This window comes from Lepidochelys kempii, chromosome 1 (assembly GCF_965140285.1).
Source record: "Lepidochelys kempii isolate rLepKem1 chromosome 1, rLepKem1.hap1, whole genome shotgun sequence".
NCBI classification, from domain to species: Eukaryota; Metazoa; Chordata; order Testudines; family Cheloniidae; genus Lepidochelys; species Lepidochelys kempii.
In genome coordinates, this window is record NC_136380.1 from 253,049,547 (window position 1) to 253,071,368 (window position 21,822).

At 43.0% G+C, this 21,822-nt stretch overlaps 1 protein-coding gene across 2 annotated transcripts in view; it reads left to right on the forward strand.

Moving 5' to 3' along the window:
• The first annotated feature begins 868 nt into the window (after positions 1-868).
• Positions 869-21,822, forward strand: part of CHST11 (carbohydrate sulfotransferase 11) — a 231,220-nt gene continuing 210,266 nt past the window's right edge. Inside the window, exon 1 of one of the 2 annotated variants that reach the window (XM_073324017.2) lies at positions 869-1,221. In XM_073324017.2, coding sequence (XP_073180118.1) covers positions 1,119-1,221 — 103 coding nt within the window. In that variant the 5' untranslated portion in view covers positions 869-1,118. Of the gene's footprint in view, positions 1,237-21,822 lie in introns of both variants that reach the window. The other variant, XM_073324007.2, reaches the window with a different exon arrangement.

Here is a 21,822-nt window from a genome sequence, read left to right on the forward strand (position 1 = left end):
GTCACTATTAATCCTGGTATTTACCAAGAAAACTGTAGTTATTTTTTGCACTTTTTTGCTTTTTAAAATTTTTGTAATAATCTGATACATTTCCAGGAAATTTTAATCAAAATAAAGACTGTAAAGGAAGTGCCTGGAACAAACGGTAATGCTTAGTCCTACCTCCCTTAGTGCCCTTGAAGTCTTTAGGGGCTGCACTGCTGAAAGTCCAGGGAAGAGATGGCAAGGAAGGGAGGGGTAGTGAATTTGGAACGCTCTCCCCCTCTCAGTATGGTGCCCATCATCATCGTATCTGGATTCCACACCCTGGAATTTTATTTCCACTTTAGCTTGTCTGTCGCGGTGGGAATTTATTTGCAGGTGTATCCAAGTGCACTATCCCATATCAGCTGTCAAGGCAAATAGCTCCTAAGCAGGAATCTTCCCATTACCTCCCGCTCCACCAAGAGCAGCGGGTCTCTGGGCAGGGAACCACTTCCTTTCCGTATGTGGGGGTCTCCTCTTTCCACTCTAGGGTGATAATGGACTCCCCATAGCGAATCGTCCTTTTCTCCCCCTCCTCTCCAAATTCCCTCTCGCTGGAGATCCTTTAATCTCTCCCTAGAAGCTGCCAAGTGTTTGTCAAGCTGATTTGCCCCGCCCTCAGGGTAAAAAAGCCCCTCTTTAAAGGTAGGGGGACGGGCTCCTGTTTAACTTGTCCTAGAACCTGACCTGAACCCTATGGAGCAGGCGCAGATAGGAGTGGCTTTAGGACCGCGAGGGAGCCCGCAGTCTTGCCAAGGAGCAGCTGGAAGCGACCATGTTCTTAGCAGGGTAGTACGCTCCGGCTCTCTCCTTCCCTCTGCGCAGACAACTCCTCCGCCCTCCCCGGCCCTGGAGCGGAGAGTGGTAAAGCCCAGCCTAGGACTATCACCCAGCCCCATGAAGTAGCCCTTGTGCGCTGCTACCCAGGCATCACCCAGAGCAGCCGCGGGAGGAGGCGCCAGGCAGGCAGCCGGCCGGCCGGCTTCCAGGCATCTCCGTGCGCTCCGAGCTCCTTCCACACCCCCAGCTCCGAGCAGAGCGCGAACCGGCTCCCCATCCCCTGTGCTCCTGCCCCGCAGCCCCGGGACCAAGCCATGAAGCAGGCTCTGATGGAAGTCATGAGGATGAACAGGATTTGCAGGATGGTCCTGGTCACTTGCTTCGGATCCTTTATCCTGGTCATCTTCTATTTCCAAAGTATGTTGCATCCAGGTAGGGCACCGTCACTTGCTCTCCTGGTCCGCCGGCTGTGCCAGGCGGGGGGACTCGGGCTGGCGGACGGTGCGCTCCCCGCCGCGGGATTCAGGCTGCAATATTGACTCTCTTTCCTGCAGCCCGGATGGGCGATAGTTTTTATTCTTTTTGTGTCTGAGAGGGAAGGGGGGGGGGGGGAGAAGAGTGGTGCTGCTGTGGGGGGTGGTGGTGAGATGTGGGGAGGGAATTGGTAGCGGATTAGAGAAAAGGGGTGTTTGAAATACTGAGGAGAGACGATTGGGGATTAGGATATTGGGGGAGAGGTGGGGACGGGGGATTAGTAGGAGATTGGGATTTTGGGGGGTCTGGGGGATTAGCAGGGGATTGGGATATTGCGGGGAGAGGTGGGGACGGGGGATTAGTAGGGGATTGGGATATAGGGGGAGAGGTGGGGATTAGTAGGGGATTACAAAAGGGGCGATATTAGGGGATTGAGATATTGGGGGATTATTAGGGAATTAGAGGAGGGACATTATTGAGGATTGAGCTATTGGGTGGACGCTGGTTGTGATGGTGGAGAGATTATTTGGGATTGGAGAGAGAGTGACAGAGGCCTGGGGGGGGTGGGGCTGGTCGGTCTGTCTGTGGGATCAACTCGGGTTGTGTACAGCGCCGGGCGCCGATGCCGTGAAATCCGGGTCCAGCGCTGCCTCTCAGCCCGGGAAGGTGAGCTGCAGGCCCGCGGGCTCTCGAATCGCTCTCCCCGCTTCCGATCCATCCTTGCCATGTGGATACAGGGACTTAAGCAGCTCCGGGTTGCGCTGCCGCAGAAGGGCCGGGATCGCGGTCCCTGCTCCCGCCTTGCCTCGGGGGCTGAGGTGCTACCGGGACTGTTGTTTGGGGGGCCGGGCGCCCCGCTCCTCCTCAGCCCACGAGGATTGGGGCGGCGGGGACGGGGACGAGGTTTTGCTGCTCCCGAGTGTGCTCTGAGGCTGCTAGCCCCGGTCCTGGCTTCTGCTTCCCTGGGGCGAGCCTACGCTGGGGCTCGGGGCGCTCCGGGATGGGCGCGCCGCCGGCTCTTGCCGCTGGGGCCGGCGCTGGCAGCGCGCCGCTCGCGGGTGGGCCGCGTGCCTGGGGCGCAGCAATTGCTGCCGCTCCTCGCCCCTCGCTTTCTATCCCCAGGGTGCGGCAGCCGCAGCGCTGGGGCGGGGGCTGGGGAAGAAGAGGGGCGGGTGGGAGCGATGCTGCCCCGCTCTGTGGAGCGGCTGGCGGTGACCCCAGGGCAGGGCGTGTAGTCAAGCGTACAGGGGTTGGGTCGCGGGGGCACCCGCGGGCTGCGGCGCCCCCGCGCTGAACTTCCAGCCGCTGCCCTCCGAGCGAGCCGGGGATTTCCTCTCCAGAGCCTTTCGCTGCGGCATCAACCCCCCTCAAGATGTCCTGCTAGCGCTGAAGCCAGCATGTCCGTGTCTCCCTCCACTCGGAGCTCCGGAAAGGCTCCCCCAGCCTGCCTACATCCCCCGTCCCCCCCAGTGACGGGGGCCACGCATCAGAACTGGGGGAGCCTGAGAAATAATCGCTACCCTCGGCCTGCCACCTCCCGTTCCCCCTCCCCGGGTTTTAGGTAAACAGTTTAGTGCTACACTGGTGAAGTAAAACAGGCTTCCCTGTTTAATCCTCGCTCTCCTGTCTACAGAGGAGCGAACAGATGGGAAGATCCTACAGTGGATTACAAAAGTTATAGCATAATGTGCATATGAAAAGCCGTTGAGTGTCCCGTGCTGTCAACCGGCCCGATCCTGCTGCTGAAGTCAACTGGAAGTGTTACTAATGCAGCTCGGTGAGCGCAGGATCGGGCTCAGTATTTTATTCATCGACGCTTTACCGGTTGTTTTGAGTGGAGTCCTTTTCATCTGCCAGGTTTCAGAGTGGCAGCCGTGTTAGTCTGTATCCGCAAAAAGAAAAGGAGGACTTGTGGCACCTTAGAGACTAACCAATTTATCTGAGCATAAGCTTGCATGAGCTACACTTGATCGGATGCATTCAGTGGAAAATACAGTGGGGAGATTTATATACACAGAGAACATGAAACAGTGGGTGTTACCATACACACTGTAACCAGAGTGATCAGGTAAGGTGAGCTATTACCAGCAGGAGAGCAAGAAAGTCTGAGGAACAGGGGATAAACATGGGGAAATAGTTATACTTTGTGTAATGACCCATCCACTCCCGGTCTTTATTCAAGCCTAAGTTAATTGTATCCAGTTTGCACATTAATTCCAATTCAGCAGTCTCTGGTTAGAGTCTGTTTCTGAAGTTTTTTTGTTGAAGAATTGCCACTTTTAGGTCTGTAATCGAGTGACCAGAGAGATTGAAGTGTTCTCGGACTGGTTTTTGAATGTTATAATTCTTGATGTCTGATTTGTGTCCATTTATTCTTTTGCGTAGCGACTGTCCAGTTTGGCCAATGTACATGGCAGAGGGGCATTGCTGGCACATGATGGCATATATTACATTGGTAGATGTGCAGGTGAACGAGCCTCTGATAGTGTGGTTGATGTGATTAGGCCCTATGATGGTGTCCCCTGAATTGCACCAGCCACCACACAACAGAACCACTAACCCAGGAACCTATCCTTGCAACAAAGCCCGTTGCCAACTGTGTCCACATATCTATTCATTATAACATTCAAAAACCAGTCGGAGAACACTTCAATCTCTCTGGTCACTCGATTACAGACCTAAAAGTGGCAATTCTTCAAAAACAGACTCCAACGAGAGACTGCTGAATTGGAATTAATTTGCAAACTGGATACAATTAACTTAGGCTTGAATAAAGACTGGGAGTGGATGGGTCATTACACAAAGTAAAACTATTTCTCCAGGTTTATCGACCCCCCCCACCCCCCGTTACTCAGAGGTTCTTTTCAACTGCTGGAAATGGCCCATCTTGATTATCACTACGAAAGGTTTCCCCCTCCCCTCTTGCTGGTAATAGCTCACCTTACCTGATCACTGTGGTTACAGTGTGTATGGTAACACCCATTGTTTCATGTTCTCTGTGTATATAAATCTCCCCACTGTATTTTCCACTGAATGCATCTGATGAAGTGAGCTGTAGCTCAGGAAAGAGTATGCTCAAATAAATTTGTTAGTCTCTAAGGTGCCACAAGTCCTTCTTTTCTTTCATCTGCCAGTTTCTTTTCTCGATGCAGGGTTTACTGGGGCGACATACATAATCTCTGGCCTATACATCAGTAGATCCATTGGTTTTCCCTCAGCAAGGACTGCAGAATCTGGTCAATAGCTGCAGAAAAAATTTATGATCCAATTCCATTAAAATGTAGGCAGGTGTTTAATTCTAAACACGCAAATTGTCCCACTGAAATCAATGGAATTAAGCAGTATTTGAGGTTACGTACCTGCCTAAATCTCTGAAGGATGGGGGGGGGGGCTTAATATGGGGGGATCCTTCAAGGAAATAAATTAAAGTTCGTTGAACAAATGTATTTTCAAGGAATTGAAAGACGTGGTGCTTGAATTTTGGACTGACAGTGAAAGTTCCACTGTTAGAACATGAAGAGAAATGATTCCCTCTTTCGACTATAGATTGTGTTCTCCTGAACCCTTTATGTGTAACGTGTTGGTGTTTCTGCGACCATTAAGTAGCCAAACCAATGCTATCGAATGCAAAGAGAGCTGGCAAGATAGCCTTATAAATGGGGTTTGTACTCCTGTGATTAGAATAGCGGAGTGAAAGTGTTTGCCTTGACATTCTAAAGACTTAAAATTAACTTCAGGTCGTGCTCCAGTACAGAAAAAAAGTATTTGAGATTGACTCCAAATTACTCTTCTCACTCCGCAGTGAGAAGAGTATTTTGGAGATTACAGGCTGGAGGAGTGAAATGCTCTGTACGTGGGGCTGGATCCAAAGTCAATGACAGTCGGCGGAAAGGTTTCCAGCGATTTCAGTGGGCTGAGGTTTGGGTCAGGACCTGAAAGAGAAAGTCATCAGTGCTCTGGATGAGGCTGGAATGTTTGCACGACAATGGCTTGACTTTATTTAATTTGGTGATAGGGTCCTTGAAACTAATACACGTCCGAAGTGTTGCAGCTCTGTGTAGTTAAGCGTCTGGTGGAAACCCTCAGTAAAAATGCACCCTTCAGTGAAGTGTAGGAATGTGATGTATGTTGGGGGGCGAGGGGGCTGATCCTGCTCCCGCTGAAGTCGATTGGGAGCTTTGCCACCGATTTCAGTGGAAGCAGGATCGAGCCCTTGGACATTAGTACGGAGTGTGGCTCTGCAGCTGCTCCAGGAACAGACATTTCATTGGCTCCAGTGACCGTCCTACGTGCAGAGTGACTGGGGCGGGCAGAAGAACATCACTTGCACACACTGTGCTCTGATTCCCCCCCCCACCCCAGCATGAGAAACGATGGGGAAGCTGACATTAAAATACTTAGAAGAATCACTGAATGATAGTTCAATGAAAACACATGCGTTCAGCGTCCCGTCCCCCCCCACCTTTGACATTACCACTAAACTGAGGTTGGTCAAAATGACCTTCATTAAGGCTCTTGGGGTCACTAAGCATTTTACATTATGAACTGATAAGTATTTTATGATGCAGTTGATCTCGGCTTTTGTGGTGATACCTGGTTCTCCTGAATACCTCCCTACCTCCAAACTCAACTGCTGGCTTCACAAAACTTGATATTTGCCTGTTGAATGTATTCCATTTCTTCGCCCATCTGGGTTCATACCTGCCAATCTCCCTTAACTAATACAAATTTATTGTATCATATTTTTTTCCTATCTGCCCAGTGCTCTCCACTCCCACTGACTTCACAGGGAGTGCTCAGCACATAGCAGAATTGGGGCCCCAACTGCCAATCATGTATTGGAAGGCTTCAGAACACACTGTAGCCTGTCATTCACAACAAATGTAATTTTTGCAGTGGTTATATCCAGTGGGCAGTATATTTAGTAGGTTTATTCAAAGGTAATTGGTCACAGATTTATTTTTCCGAGCTTCAAATAAAATATAGTATCAAAACCCGGAATCTGAACTCTATAGGCCAGAGATGAAAATGCTTTCTGGAATGCATTTTTTGAATACCTCCAAAAAGTACTAAATGCATTTTGTAGGGACAGTTGTTGAGGATTACTGTTTATAGTCTAACTTCTTTTAAAACTACATTTAAGTTGAGATTTCAAAGCAGTACAAAGGATTTAATTTAGAGACTTAATAGAAGAAAGTCATATTGTAGAATCACTGTTGTTTGGATAATGTGAACCTGATTGCTGTTTCTTACAGGTTTAGACTGCTGTAACTGAATTAATATCAGTGGAGTTTCACTGATTTACACGAGCAGAAGTGCAATTGGAATTTAACCTTCTGTCTCCAAGGCAGTGGTTTTCAACCTTTTTTTCATTTGTGGACCCCTAAAAATTTTCAAATAGAGGTGCAGACCCCTTTGGAAATCTTCAGCATAGTCTGTGGATTCCCAGGGGTCCGCAGACCGCAGGTTGAAAGCCACTGCTCTAAAGTACCTTTATGAGTGCAACTGGTTCTACTTTGTGTGGTATATTTCTGTGATGTAAACTACTCTAGAACTTTCATAGACTTTAAACTAGGACCATATATACTAGGTTCCAAGCCAGGTGTAGAGAAATGAAAGTGTAATGTGCAAAAATCTATTGTTCCAAGAGTTACCATCTATTTGTTACCTTACCTTACCATAACATAACCAGATGTCTATCTTGTGATACATGTGCATACTAGCCTAGAGTTCTTATATAAACTTGTGATAAGAGTTTTTCAACTCCAGCGAGTTTGGTTTGTTAAGCAAAAGGGCATTGGGTAATTACACAAATATCATATTCTAGAGATATGGATATGAGGCGAGTTTCAGTGGAGTTGCACTAGGGATGAATTTTGGCTCAAAAAGTCCTCAAAGAGCATGGCTCTGGAGAGTATGTGTGGGGAGTTGGGACTGAAGGTATTAGGAGCTTTCAAAGTCTTGGCATTTTCTCTGTTTCAAGGTTTTTCTTTTTATGCGAAAGTCCGTCTGCCTGAGTTCATGCAACGAGAAGCCAATAGTAAAGTGACATGTCTCTTTGCACCATGGTTCATCTCTCATGTCACTTATTTATTTATTTATTTTATTATTACAGCAGTTGGTATGTTAGGGACCTCACAATTAGGGCTGGTCAAAAATTTTCCACCGAAACATTTTTTTAATGGAAAATTGGGTTCTCAGCTAACTACCATTTTTTCACAAAAAATGTCTTTCCATGGAAATTGTTAGTTTTCATCAAAATCTTCCCAATATCAAAATTTTCTGGGGGTGGGAGAGAAGGAACCCATTATCCCACAAACTCATAATACATATTAAAAGACACATTCCTTATCCTAAGAGGCTTTCAAGGTAATGCTAGATGTGATACAAAAGAGGGAGAAGAGGCTGGGGAAGCATAGGGGTGACAGCAATAATAGTCTCCAATTACTCAGCAAAGGCTAGCATATATCATTTTTCTTTTTTGAGTTTAAATAGAGTTCAAATTTCAGGTCTCAAATACCTCTATTTTCTGGAACCACAAGCCCAAACCCCAGCAGGAAAAATCAGCCCTTAAGCTGTCAAGATAGATACATTGAATTCCGTGATGTTTAGTTGTGGAGTTTTTGAATGAGACATTTAAAAATCAAGGTCATGAGACAGATCATTTGCCTAGGATGAGTATGTGAAAGCTACCACAGTAACAAGAGCTTTAAAACAACAACAAAGAAGCCCTAGGTAAGTAGGTTGGTCTCTTTTGTCCATGGAAGAATGCAGTTCATGTCCCCATGTGCATGGGGAACTGGGTGCATTGTACTCATCACTCTCTGCTCTATACGTCTCTCCTCCCTTGGAAGTCAATAGTAAACTGCTCCAAGTTAATACATGGTGACTCAAGGTTTTATTAACTTCGGCACAAAATCCCTCCTTGCTGTGGAACGTGCCCTTTAATGAAGCTTCCCAGGGCAGCTGCTGGCCAGGGAAGCTGAGCAGTACTGATGGCTGGGGAATAGCTGCAGGGGATTGTAGGGCATTGTGGAGGCAAAAATGCAGATGGCCCTGGTTTCTGGAGGATTCCTGACATGTGTGGTTTCTAGGGAGGTTGAACCCACTACCTGTTCCTCTGGGAGGAAACTACAGTCCCTGATGGAATGATCTGATGGAAACTGAGAGGAAATCTGGGAAATTTCCCACTGCCTACATGGATTTTTCTATGTAGCAGAGCCGTCTGCTCTCCTGACTGTTCTGTGTGGATATTGAAGATCACAGGGTACTTTTGTAACTGTTTAGGGTTTATTTGAGTATCCTTCTTCTTAAAAATGTCTCCTTTCTCTATTGTTGTTAAATGAACTATACGCCGGTTGACTTTTGCTCTCTAACCATGAGGTTGCTGCATTTCATTGCAGCTCTGTCTGTGTATTATCTTTTGATCTTAGGGTTTTCTACTGCTGCCCATCACCATAGTATCTGAACCACCAATTGCCCAGTTATTAATGTCACACTTTACTGTTGGTACTGGTCTCTTGCTTGAACAAATGCTCGGTCTTTCCTTCTTTAAATGTCAAAATCTGGCCCACCCTGTACCACTGATTGACTTAAGAGCTTTTTTAAAAAAAATCCCAAACTCACCACTGGTTTCAGTGGTGGGTTCTGAGCAGTTGTGCAATAGTCCCTCTTTCTTTTCTCCCCTGCTTTTGAAGTGGAATGAGGTCCATGATGGTCTCTAGCAGTGGAAGGGATGGGAATGTGCCACTCTGCAGAGAGACTCAGATTTTGTTCTACTTGGGCTATTTTGTAGTCGGAACAACTGGGGGAGCATGTTTATCTGGCATATATTAATTAAGAGTCAGATTCTAGTGCAATCACATGGAGTGAAATCCTGTCCCCATTGGAGTCAGTGACAAAACTTCCATTGACTGACTGCAGTGGGGCCAGGATTTCAGACACTGAGTAGCTCCCTGCTCCTTCAGCCATTCCATTGACTTCAGTGAGACAACTTGAAGAATTTAGTACTACTCAATGCGAGTAAGCTTGTCAGGCTGACCCTGTGTGTCAAGAACACCTGTAGTCTGGGAATGCACTGACTTGGGCACCTAATTGTCCTTTGTGCCTTTTGAGAATCTCCCTCTTTAATATTAGCCCTCACTTTTTAGAGGGTAACTTTTTCATATGTGTGGCTATGAATATGGCTTTTTGGAAAAAACACTTCCTATTTAACCTCCCAAAAAAAAAATTGTCTGTTATTTCTGGAAATGTTGAAACCAAACTTACAGGGTACCACCCATGGCTACTTTCCATTAAATGGTCAGAACATCTATTACTCCATAATAACTATTTCCAAAAGGTAGATGGTATAAGTTTTAAAAAATTTTAATGGTCTAAAAATGTTAGCTCTCATTAGTACAGACATTTGCAAAACACCTTATAAATATTGTGGAAGTTTGCGCTGACTTTCATAGTATTAATGCTCTGCACTACAGACTTAAACCTGTCAACATTTGGCTCAAACCTCATTTTTTCCAAGACACAAAAAAATTCCATTCACATTAAACTTTTATTTTTTCTGTAAGAAATAGACATATAAATAGATGTCTAAAACAGAAACGCACAGTGCAGTGTATAAAAACATTTATAGGCTTGGTTAAGTGTAACCAGTGTGTCAACAACTTCATGTCTGTGCTGGGTGGGCATATTTTCTGAATGCTTAAATTGTTTCCATTACTTTTTCGCAGTGACAGAGTGGCTTATCTTGTATGAGACATGTAACTTTAAAAGCAGTTCAGAGAAGTGGAAGAAGCTGGATCCCTGTTGGCTTTCCCAAAGCCTGCACTTCAGTACAGTATTTAATTTGATTTTTATATGTAGCCTGAGATACTGTATCAGATCCCTGTGTATGAGGACGCTTCATTCGTCCTTGTGTGAATGTCATTATAATAGTATCACGATTGCCTTTCTCTGAAGTCTTTTGAGCTAAAACATATGTATTACGTATCAACTCGAAGGTAATCCCGAGACATTTAAATAGAAAGATGGGGTTGGGGATGGAGACACAGCATCTTAAATTTGATACAGTTTTATTTGTAGATAGTTTACATGGCTTAAGGCAGTTGTTTGGGTTCTTATTTGATTAGCTTAAGCATGAATATTTTTTATGTGTACAGCATAATAGTGTGTATGCAATTTAAGAGCCTTGTCCAGAGCCCATATAGGTAAATAGTCTTTTTATTGACTTCACTGGGTGCTGAATCTGACTCTAAAAAAATATTTTTTTTAATTAGAATAAAGGTTTGTGGAAATCATCATCCCAGGGTTCAAGGCCAACAGACATTTCTAGGGTGTTAGATTTGATACTTCATTGATTTATAAGGATAAAGTCCATTAGAAAACACATTCCCTGGGGTTTTAGCCCACAAAAGCTTATGCCCAAATACATTTGTTAGTCTCTAAGGTGCCACAAGTACTCGTTTTTTTTTCCTGTTCCTTTTGTAGCTCAACTGTCCCGTCTCTTTGTGGGTGGAGTGGATTTCATCCTTTATGGTGGCTATTCAGATTACAGCGGTTTGGCTGATTCCCCTTTTCTTCTTCTTTGTATTTAGTCAAAGATCATGGCCTCATTTTCTAGGCACTGTACACACATTGAGTGAAAAAATGCAACAAAGAGCTCACAGTATACGTTGTAGATGATAAAACAGACAGATGGAAGGCTTCAGACCCCAGTTACTTCTGCACCATTCCTCCACTCCTACCCCTGAAGAGAGCAAGTGTTCTGGGTTCTCTGTTCCCTTTTTTGTGGATATAACCATGGGGGGATATGCTCTGACCCTTTTTATTGTTAGTTGTTTACTTTGGCATCTGAAAGCCAAGACTTAATGAATACATCAGAACTCCACTGTAGAGTCATTAACATGAGTATTCAGTATGACTTGCTGTACGAACAACTTCAATTCTCTCTCCTCTCCTTCCTCCCCGCTCCCCATTTCCACTGAAGCTAAATCTAAGCTTTCTAGATCAGGGTTCTGTTTTGTAAACTTGTTACAGGATTTAACTTAATGAAAATGGTTATAGTGACTCTATGGCTAATAAACTGCCCTGATTCTACTGATTTATAAATATAACTCACTCTCCACATGCAGTTCCCCTACAGCTGCTGTGCTGCCTTGGGGTACTGTCACCACATCAGTTGCAGTGGGTTTTGGGCCATTGGATCTATGTAAATGTTCATCCCCTGTCCTCCCCCTCTGTTGGTCTTCTTTGTGGTATTCTGCCCACTCAGTGAAGGCCTGGTATACAGCCCCTTTCTGGGGATATAGGGGTTACACAGGCAGACAGGATGGCTCCAGCTCATTTTCTCTGCACATCCCCTACACTGGTCTTAAATGGGGTACTAATCCCACACTGCCCAAAGGCAGAGCTTGAGTTGGCTGGAAGGCTTTTAGAATGGCCTCCTTACTTTCTGATATACAAATGAACTGCTTGTCTGTGTGAATCAGAGCCGTTCTACTGCGTTAAATAAACAAATGTCCTTACTTTAGGTTAACATGCAAAGAATTTTTAATACCTCACTTACTTTTACCCTTTAGCTCTTTTTGCTTGCTGTTTGCACTGCACTCATCTTAGACAATAAAAACAGACTATCAGTTCACTTTCATCTTTTATTAGTTACTTTTGTAGGCTGGTTCTTATGTCCCAAACGTGAGGCTGTAATGTTTAGCTTGTAGGCACCAGAAAGGAATATTCATGAATGACTGTATACATTGTTTCCATTGAACATTTTACAATAGTTTCCTGATGATATTTCTGCTGAGATTAGAACTGGCTGACAAAATGGTTTGGAGGTTTTTGGTTTTTTGCGAGGAAAAAAATAGTTGAAAACGTTGACCTTTTTTCACTGAAATTTGAAATTTTGATGACAAAACCTTACCAGAATTGTTAAAAACATCCAGAAATTGTCAATTCTAGTTAATCTTTTGTAAAAGGTTGGGTTTGTTCGTTCGTTTTTTCCATACAAAATTTATAATTTGGGCCGACGCAGCCCAATCTGCCAACCTTCAAGGTGCACGCTTTTTCAGGAGGGCTCCCGACGAAGCAAATATTGTTCAGGCATGAGGTGTTCAGGGAAAATGGAGTTTATTTTATGCTGGTTTGTTCTTTGGTAAGATCATGTTGTTTTTGGTTGTATTGTATTTTAAAAATATTTGTCACATCTGACTAGACTTGCCATTTTACTAACTGAAAGAAATTTATTCAGCAATGTTCCTTTTAAGCTAAATTTCAACTAGTCCATCTCAACATATGTAGATATTTGAAGATGAGCTGCTCAGAAAAATTAAAGGTGTTATAAATTCTTCCAAGGCAAGAAATGAGAGTGCAGTTTTGTAAATGACATTAGCTTAAGCAAGAAGAGATGGTGTCTTTCAGGGTAGTATGAATGTTGTTTGTGCCACATTATAGACAGTGAAGGATGAATTCGCATCCTTCTGCCATCAATCAGTGGAGCTGTGTTTTCACACTTGTGTGAAGGAACTGAGCAGCACATAATGGGAGAAATGGAAAGTGCAAACAATATATTTGAGCAGAATTTCTCACTGCTTTGTGAATCCACTGGTATATTTTGTGAGACAGTATCTGTGTCCAAAGTGTAGCGTAAAGGGGACTGGACTGTGGCCATGGAAGAATAGACATGTCCTGATTCTGCTGATGCTTAGGTCTGTTCTTAATTTTCCTCCGATGAGTAGTCCCATTGATTTCAATGGGATATTCATGTGGTTGAAGTTAAGTGTGCTTGTGTTTGCAGCACCTTGGCTGGTTCCTCCAGGATGTGAGAAAGGGGCTCAGTCTTTCTCAGCCATGCTGGTTCTGCAGACGAACCACTTCTCCTTTGAACCCTGTGCACAGGCTGGCAATCATTGTCTCGGGCTGAAAGATGCTGTTCTTCGTAATCTTCATATCAAAAGATTGTGCCTTTTTATGTTACTTAGCTGGGCTGTGGGAGACTATCGTTTTAATTGTAGAGTTCATACAAGGAATAAAAGGCTCTGTTGTGGTTTTAATCCATTTCTCAAACACATTGTGTTCAATACAAAGCAGAGAACTATGTTCTTTTACTTTTTTTTTTTTAAAAAAAACTAGCATTTGCCATTCATTTATAAAAGGTCCTATTACTGGTGCTTAAAGTATATCTATTCTAAACAATGAAAATTGGAATTTTTTTAGAAAAGGGTTACTTTTTTTTTTTTTAAGGGTTTTAATTCCCTTAACAGATGGTATTCTTTTGTAGCTGGTAATTCACATACTTCATCTTTGCCAACAAATCTGGATTCTGTAAGGTGGGCAGAAAGCATTTAGTGCTTTTAAAATGACTAACTTGTAGGGATTTGGGGATTATGGAAAGATAGTGGTATAATTAATAAGGTATTTATAATAGGATCCCTCAGATAATATCTACTATAATGCCTTATCTTAAAACAAAGAGCTCTAGGTATTTAAAATCCTTTAAATGCTGTTTGCACTATTGTACTCCAATTTTTATTGGTATGCAACTGGGCCAATTTTGTGTCTGTAAACCTAAACGGAATTGCATGTTGTGCACACATACTGTAGTACTAGGAAGCGATTATACACCGTTCTGATAATCCATCCTAAAACAACCCTTGCTGGATGTGGGAGAGGAGAATTTTGTATGAGCTAAGGGTGTGTGTGTGTGTGTGTGTGTGTGTGTGTGTGTGTGTGAAATGTTTCAAATATTAAGTATGATCATTAATAATAACTTACATGCTTTGGGGTTGTAGGCATGAAAGGGTAAAGCTGGGCCATTTTTAATAGTGCAATCAGTATTGGTTATGCATGGTTAGCTTTGAAAAATGAATTAGATTTGTATGTTTCTAGATGAGGATCAAACTATATTTAAGTTAGGAGCTAAAGTCTGAACAATGGGTTTTTTGGGTAGGGGAGATAGGGCAGGGGGAGGGAAAAGTGGAAAAATATCTCTCAAATGCGTGCACAGATGTGTTAGTGTTAATATTCACATATGATCTGGTTCTAAGCATTGCCATGTATCACTCCCTTTGATAGATAATTCCTGCAGGGGAGAGAAATAATATTCCAGGATATGAACAAAATCTCCATTGCCTGATCAGGGGTAATCATGCAGAACATGCCTGCTGATCTTTATCCTACATGTCCCCTCCGCATCCTTCCAGTCTCTGTTGTGGAGGTACTACAAAGTGGCCCCCCTGAGTTTGGAAGACAGAAATAGATTGGACACATTCTGTCCAGCAGTTTGCAGCTATATGGTTTTGATTTATTTTTTTGTCACTCCTATGCACAGTTTCACCCAAAAGGGGCCTAAGATTTTAGGGCTGTCATGAAAGGGGTATATTGATGGGAGGGTTGAGTTTGCTAGAGTGGTGACTATTGCCTAGTGAAGTCCAATTGAAAGACACCCATTGAGTTTTGTGGGCATGGGGTCAAGCCTTTGGGAATGGAATAAATGTTTCCTAAATTATGTATAGGGCACATATCTACTGTAATGGGTAAATTGCAAGACTGGGACAAATTCTGTTCTGTTTCACTGGTGTAAATATGGCAAAATTCCAGTGACTTCAGTATATTGATTCTGGACTAACACCACTATAACTGAGAGCAGAATTTGTCCCTTTGTGTTCTTGCTTCTTCTTCTCTAGTGACTTGTTTAATTTGCTTTCAGCAACATACTTTTTATTAGACCCCTTCTACATTAAAGTGAACCGTGGCTTTTTCCATAGAGGTATGTGTTTTAAAGTACTGAAAGTTGCACTGTCCTCTATTCATTTTGGTGGAGATAACACTGATAGATTAAGAATACGTATAAAGTCTGCACACAGGCCATCCATATTATCACAGTCCACTGGTCCTGCCATAAAATTGCACACTCCAGCAGAAAAAGCTATTAATATTTCTGGTATGACAGCAAAAGTTTAATTGCCTTTTAGCAAAAATTACAAAAAAATCTTCCTAGGCTACGATTTCAAAATATTAAATAGACTGAAATGGTGAATGGTAAGACAGATGTGACTTAATTAAAACAAGGTTTCTGATTTGTCAGTCTGGATCCTGTTTTGGTTTTCAGAATGCATCAGATTTTCTGGTGAGTCTTTCAATACTTATTTCATGCTTTCTAAACATTTTCCGAAAACATTCCAGAGTGGAGAAGGAAGAATTTTGCAGATGATGCCAAACATTAGCAACAGCACTTTTAACAAAACAAAAATATACACAAGGCCATTGTGTCTAAACAAGTTAGTAATACCCAAAGTGTATGCACTACAGGAGGCTGAAAGTCACTTAGAATGAACTATCTAAAGAATGCCATATAGCCAATGTGGTAGCACATTACTGTGAGAATTCTTTGTACAGCGAAAAATGTGCCCTAGTCCCCTTTTCTGTCTGGCACCTATGGGAACAGGCAATAATTCTTGCTTGTCCACACTAGCCTGGGTCATTACCAATCACCAGTCTCTGCACTGAGTTTTCTTCTTTCTTTTCTCTGTCCCTTTCAGACCCTTTGCATGCCTCCACGTTCACTGGGGCATGGTGTGAAAACAATCTGAAGGTGTCTTGTTAAACCCCCCCTTTCCAGCTACAGAATCTCTTTTAATTAAGATTATTATTTCAACCAATTTTGCTGTTACAAAATGATTTCTCCCCAGTGTATTTCTATGAGGCTGGGAAACATTGCTACATGTAATACAATGCGTGTATTTATTAGTGACTATTCCAATTCATTCCCTTCTCGTAGCCACTTGTTGCATGGCATTGGTCCTAAAACATGCCCATTTAAGAAGGACGCAACCATTTTAGAAATCCTCACTGATAGTTTTGCTTGAGTCTGAACAACAATCTGGCTCTTTAATAATAATTAATAATTAGACTTTTCATCCATGGATCTCAAACCACTATATAAAGCAGACAAGTACCATCACTCCCTTCTACAGATGGAGAAACTGTGGCACAGAAAGGAAAAAAATGACTTGTCCAAGGTCACCCAGTAGGCTAGTGGCAGAACTGGGAATAGAACCTGGGGTGAGATTCTGTGCTATGTCTCTATGGGTGGAGTAGGGAGTTCTGGAGTCAAAACTTTCTGTGGGCCAGTGCTGTCTGGAGTCTCTGCAGTGCTGAATGCTGTGCCTCCTCTGGGACACTGCTTCTGCTAGGGCCTTATGAGGGGGGTCTTTGGAGGGCAGCCTGGTGGCTGTCTTCTGCAGTGTTTGTGCCAGGAGAATCTTCCCCTGGCTGGCTTTTAGGACCCTGTTACACTGCTCTGACACAAAGGAGCTGGAGAAGGGATGAGGATCTTGTCTGAGTCTCAATCCAGTGCCCCTTCTACTGGGACAAACTGCTTAAACATGTCGTAGAGAAGGGAAACAAACCAACCATTCTAGTTCATAATTTTTCATTGTTGATATTTACATTTGGGTTTTTGAAAGTCAAATCCACTGTGATCTGTTTTGTATGCATGCTGGCTAATATTAAATATGTTTATTTGGATCAGAAGTAAGCATTACCCTTGAAAAATCAAGACTTTTAGCTCTCTAAATAGTTGGAAGCAGTAGATTTTTAGGTAACAACTTCATGCAGAACAGGAAAAAAAAAAGTGAGTCTTCTAGAAGTCAAGTTCCATGAAAGAAGCTTAGAATTAAGCATCAAAATATCAATCTTTTCAAGGGGGGTACAAATAATACATCTCACTTCTGATGGTGCCTTTAATCTCAGGATTTCAAAAGGCTTAAAAAGTTACATGTGCATTATTACTGGAGCTGCAGCATGATCTAGTGAATCTGACATGGGCCTGGGAATTAGGAAACCTGGTCTGTAGTCCCAGCTCTGCCAGTGATCGGCTGTGTGACCCAGACCAAATCATTTCACTTCTGTGTTCTGCTGTTTCCTCTCCATCCTTTATCTGGCTTGTCTATTTAGATTGTAAACTCTTCAGTGTCTTTTGCTATGTGCAGGGCTTGATGGGGAAATGGAAGTGTATTGAGATTAGGGCCTTGTCTATGCTTAAAAGCTCAGCTGGTATAGCTAGACCGGCAAAACCCTCCTAGTGTAAACAGTTATGCCAGCAAAAAGTACTTTTGCCACTCTATCTTATACTGATTTGGCAAGTAGAAGAAACTATGCTGGCAAAAACACTCTTTGTGTGGCATGACTGCATCTGCACTAGGGCTTTGGTATCAAAGCTATTTCATTTAAAAAAAAAATTGGTACCCCTAGACAGTGAAACCATTAAGTGTAGGCTTGACCTGAGGAAATTGATCTCCTAGTACCACTTTGCTACTGATTCTGTAATACTATGTGTATTACCATGCCAATGCATAATAGATAACTTAACCATAAATTAAAACATTCCTGATACGGGAAGACAGGTTGCTGTAAAATCCCTGCAGTTTTGCTAGTTCAGCTTTTCTGCAAGTTAAGAGCAAAAGTCTCCTGTCTAGGTTGCACTTGCTGATGTCAGACAGGTAATATAAATTAAGGATGTTATGAGTGAAAGACTTGACTGATGCTTTTACAGATTCTTCCATTCTCCCAGCTGTGCCCACCAGATCTGCCTCTCTGTCTTGTTTTAGATGTTGGTGCTTTCTAAGCGGATGCGCTAAGACAAATTCTTAACATACCTTGTTGCTTGGCATTTTTTTACCAGCTGAAAACAACACAAATTAAATCGGGTATTGTGGAAAAATCTTTCAGTTTACTGGCCTTCAGCAGAAACATAATTATACTTCAGGTAATGCCATTCCAAGATGTGAAATTGATCATTATAATTACAACTAATGAGACAAATGGAGAACATTTTGGCCTCATTCCTGAAAAGGCAGCTGAAAAACTCTCTGCATGTGTGCCAGCAGAAGGTGCAAGAAACCCTGAAGCTGGGAAGTGGGCAGCTGTGGAAGAACTTGTTAGAAAAGAAGCTTTTTCCTAGCCACACTCCTCCCCTATCAGTTAGCAGTTGGCTTCTTCCCAGAAGCGTGAAGAACTTTGCTCTGAGTGTCTTGAGATGTTGCTGATACTGGATTGCCGGTATATTGTAGTTGCATTTTATTGCATGATCTATTGATTCAATATTGATTAAATGTTCCCAATTAACACTCTGAAATGTGGTAGGTTCTTGTCCCAAGATCAGGCCCAGTATTCTCAGAATTACTGCTTTGGGAGCTCTGTAGGGCACAGCAATGACAACACTCACACTCCAGAAAGACCTTTTGTAACTGTAAAGTTTTTATTACTACAGTGATTAGTCCAATAAGTAAAACGAGTCAAGTGAGATAATGCCGCTTTCTGAGAGCGACCAGCACCATTACGCTCTACTCGCTCTATCCTTGGGGAGAGCTCTAAGGGTCGAGACGGAGCCCAGTTTGACTCTGGCATGCTGACGAAGAACTCCAGTGACTGTACCTGAGACCAGATGTTGTTGATTAGGCCTTGGTGTCCCTCATGCACATACATGCATAGCTCTTTTCTCCTTTACCATATCTTAACTTCCCCACCCTCATAATGTCAGGGCACCTTTATCCTATAGGTTAGTACGTTAATTACGTTATATGCATCAAGTGAATTAACATGGTTACCTGCAGTTAGGCATCTGCTGATGTTCCCCTCCACAAATATTGTAAATTGGTACAGATTGTGGTCACCTGTCAGCAGTTTTTAACACCTGTGATTATTACAAAATAATAAACAAAGCCTTGTGCCAACTTGTGACTTAAGGTCACTGTTAGTTTACTTATTTATGCTAGCTTTATTCAGCAACTGCTCCTGCTCAAGCTATAAGGTAACTGCTTAAGCTATTCTTATAGGTCTAGGCCTATAGATCTCTTGCATTTCTGCTATCAGTTCCTTGCTCTTTCATCCTTTAATTCCAACTAGGATTATTCCATGGCTACAATTTGAATGGTCAAGATGGACCACTTCATATGTTCAATTATTGCCTAAAAATACATGGAGATTTTTTTAAACTTCCTTGCTGAAAATAGCAGGGTTGTGTCGTGTTTGTCTTCTCTTGTAGCTGCAGGCATTTGTAAATGCTATATAGTTACATAGCAAACTTGAAAAATGTAGATCTGCCATTCTAAAGTGATGGCATATAAAAACTGTCCTACAGCCACATCAAACACCGTGTATGTGGAAATTAGAGGAGTTGCTTTTGAGCAGATAAATGATGTTTACCCCTCTAGCTTAAGTAGTAGCCTTTTTCATTCCCATCTTTTTCTTGTGCCCCAGGGCAAGTGGGTTTACCATTTTTAGCAACAAACCTTCCCCCCTCCAAAACAAAGGCAACCCCCCCCAAAAAAACACATTTTTAAATGCAGAGAGTCAGAGGTGGATTCTCCCTTGTTGTCCTCTTTGGGAGGCTCAATAAGCAAGGAGGAGTTTAGTGGAGAAGAGCCTTGCTCAAGGAAGGCAGAAAGTTTTCATCAGCTGTCTTCCTGGTCTACATTTATTTATTTATTTTATTTTTCTGTTTGGAATTCTGTCCCTTCCTCCCTCTCCTATGTTAAACAGTTATCAGCCTGATCCCTCCTTGTAGCTTCTGTAGTTTGTGTCCAAGCGATGCAAGAATTCACAGACGCTGAAGAGTTATTCACATCATACGGCATGGGGTCACATTCTGCAAGCACATTATTCTGTATTCTTTTTATGCCTCCATGGCTAAACTGTGGCTTTAACCACCACCCTCGGGAGGGGCAGGTGTGGAGGTGCACTTTTCACTGCTGCTCCCTGGGGTATTGGATCTGTCTGTTAAACCAGGGCAGCTGTTACACCCACTGCAGGGTGGAATACAAGCTCTGGCCCAAATGGGACCAGCTCTGTCAACTGAGTGGGGAGGAGAACAGTGCTACAGCCGTATCATCATCTCTGCTCCTGGCAGGGGGCCTTGGAACACCACAACACTTCCCTCTGTGGCCAATTTAAATTAAGCTGGAGCAAAGTGGCCAAAATGTAGGGGTGGATTTCCCTCCTGAGCAACTTGCCCAAGGCCTGACAGGAAGCCTGTGACAGAGGTGGGAAATGAACCCACTTTGCCAGTATGGCAGTATCCCCAATCCTGTGCTTGAAGCACAAAACCATCCTTCCTCCTGTAGTTAGCACCCCCTGACTGCTGATGTTGCCTGAAAGCTACTCTATTTGACTGAAACACTCCAGGCTTGATAGGTTGAACAAACCTTGTTGTGAATCTGAAGCAGATTAGTATTGAGACCAACCTGTACTCTAGTTTGTGATTACGTTGGAGCAATAAATCATTAACATGGTAGCTGGGTTTTTCTCGCTTTCGCTCATGTTTGGGCCAAAAGAGTTTTCACTTCCTGGCCAGAATTTCGCGGTGGTTGATGTGTTCCTTACAAGTTCATGATATAAGTTAGTTTGGGCTTGGTTTCCATTTATTTTTTATATTAGGGGAACTTATGTTTGTAACTCCATATATCTTACTTGTATAGCAGTGATTCATCAGCTTTTGAAAAAAGGGAAACTTTTTTTTGAAGGGCGCCGTACATCTCTTTGTGCTTATAAAAGAATCTAAAGGTGATGAACATTGGACAACAGGAAGGAATGTGCTGTGTAAATGATCTTTTCTAGAAACATGTCATCAACTGCACAGCTTCAGGTTTTCTCTGAGAATAAGGTATTTTCATTAATCTGCTGTGTTTTTAGAATCTCTCATTTTTGGCAGCTAAATGTTAAGATGTTTGAGAGGCACACATGGGTGACCTTGTCCTGAAACACCGGAGTACATTTCCAGCTGTTAAAGCTGGTGGTAAACACTGTATGTGGAATGGTTGCTTCTGCAGAGCTGAGGAAGCAAAGTTGGTTGGCATAATCCAATGAATTGCACGATGCTGTCATTGTCATGGAAGTGGGTAAAACCCTGATTTATGTGAGGGAATTAGGAAAGAGATGACAGTAAGGAGGTGTGTTAACTCCCCCCACCCCCACTCCCTTTAAGGAAGAGTGAGAACACATTCCTTGGTAGAAGCTAAATGGTAATAGTCTCCTTAGAATAAATGCACTACAGTTGCGACTGCTGTCCTCTAGATGAAGACTTATATCCCTGGAACATACAGTGAAGTAAATTCTGCCCTAATGTGCAGACACGTGGTTCCCATTGAAGTTACTTGGTGAGGTATGTGTTCATCTTTTTGCAAAATGCAATGTAATATAAATGCTTTCATTAAATAAATGTACATGGGTTTACACTAAAAATCTTAAGGGTGGGTACAGTGAGGGCTTTGGATAACGGTGCAAAACACAAGGTTAAAAGCATGAGAATCGTATTTGTCTAAGCTGGGAAATAGGGAAGAATATTAATCAGCCCCACATTTTCTATTTTGATTTTATTTGTATGTCAGGGTGACCCCCTGACCTATCAAATTCACCACCAACAGAATCCATTGGGTGTATTAGGGTACTCGACAGAGAAGTTGTGAAATCTTCAATAATTTGTGTTTTATGTCCTTTTACTTAACTTAGTAACTAATTAGGATGCACAGTAATCCCATACCCTCTGCTTGG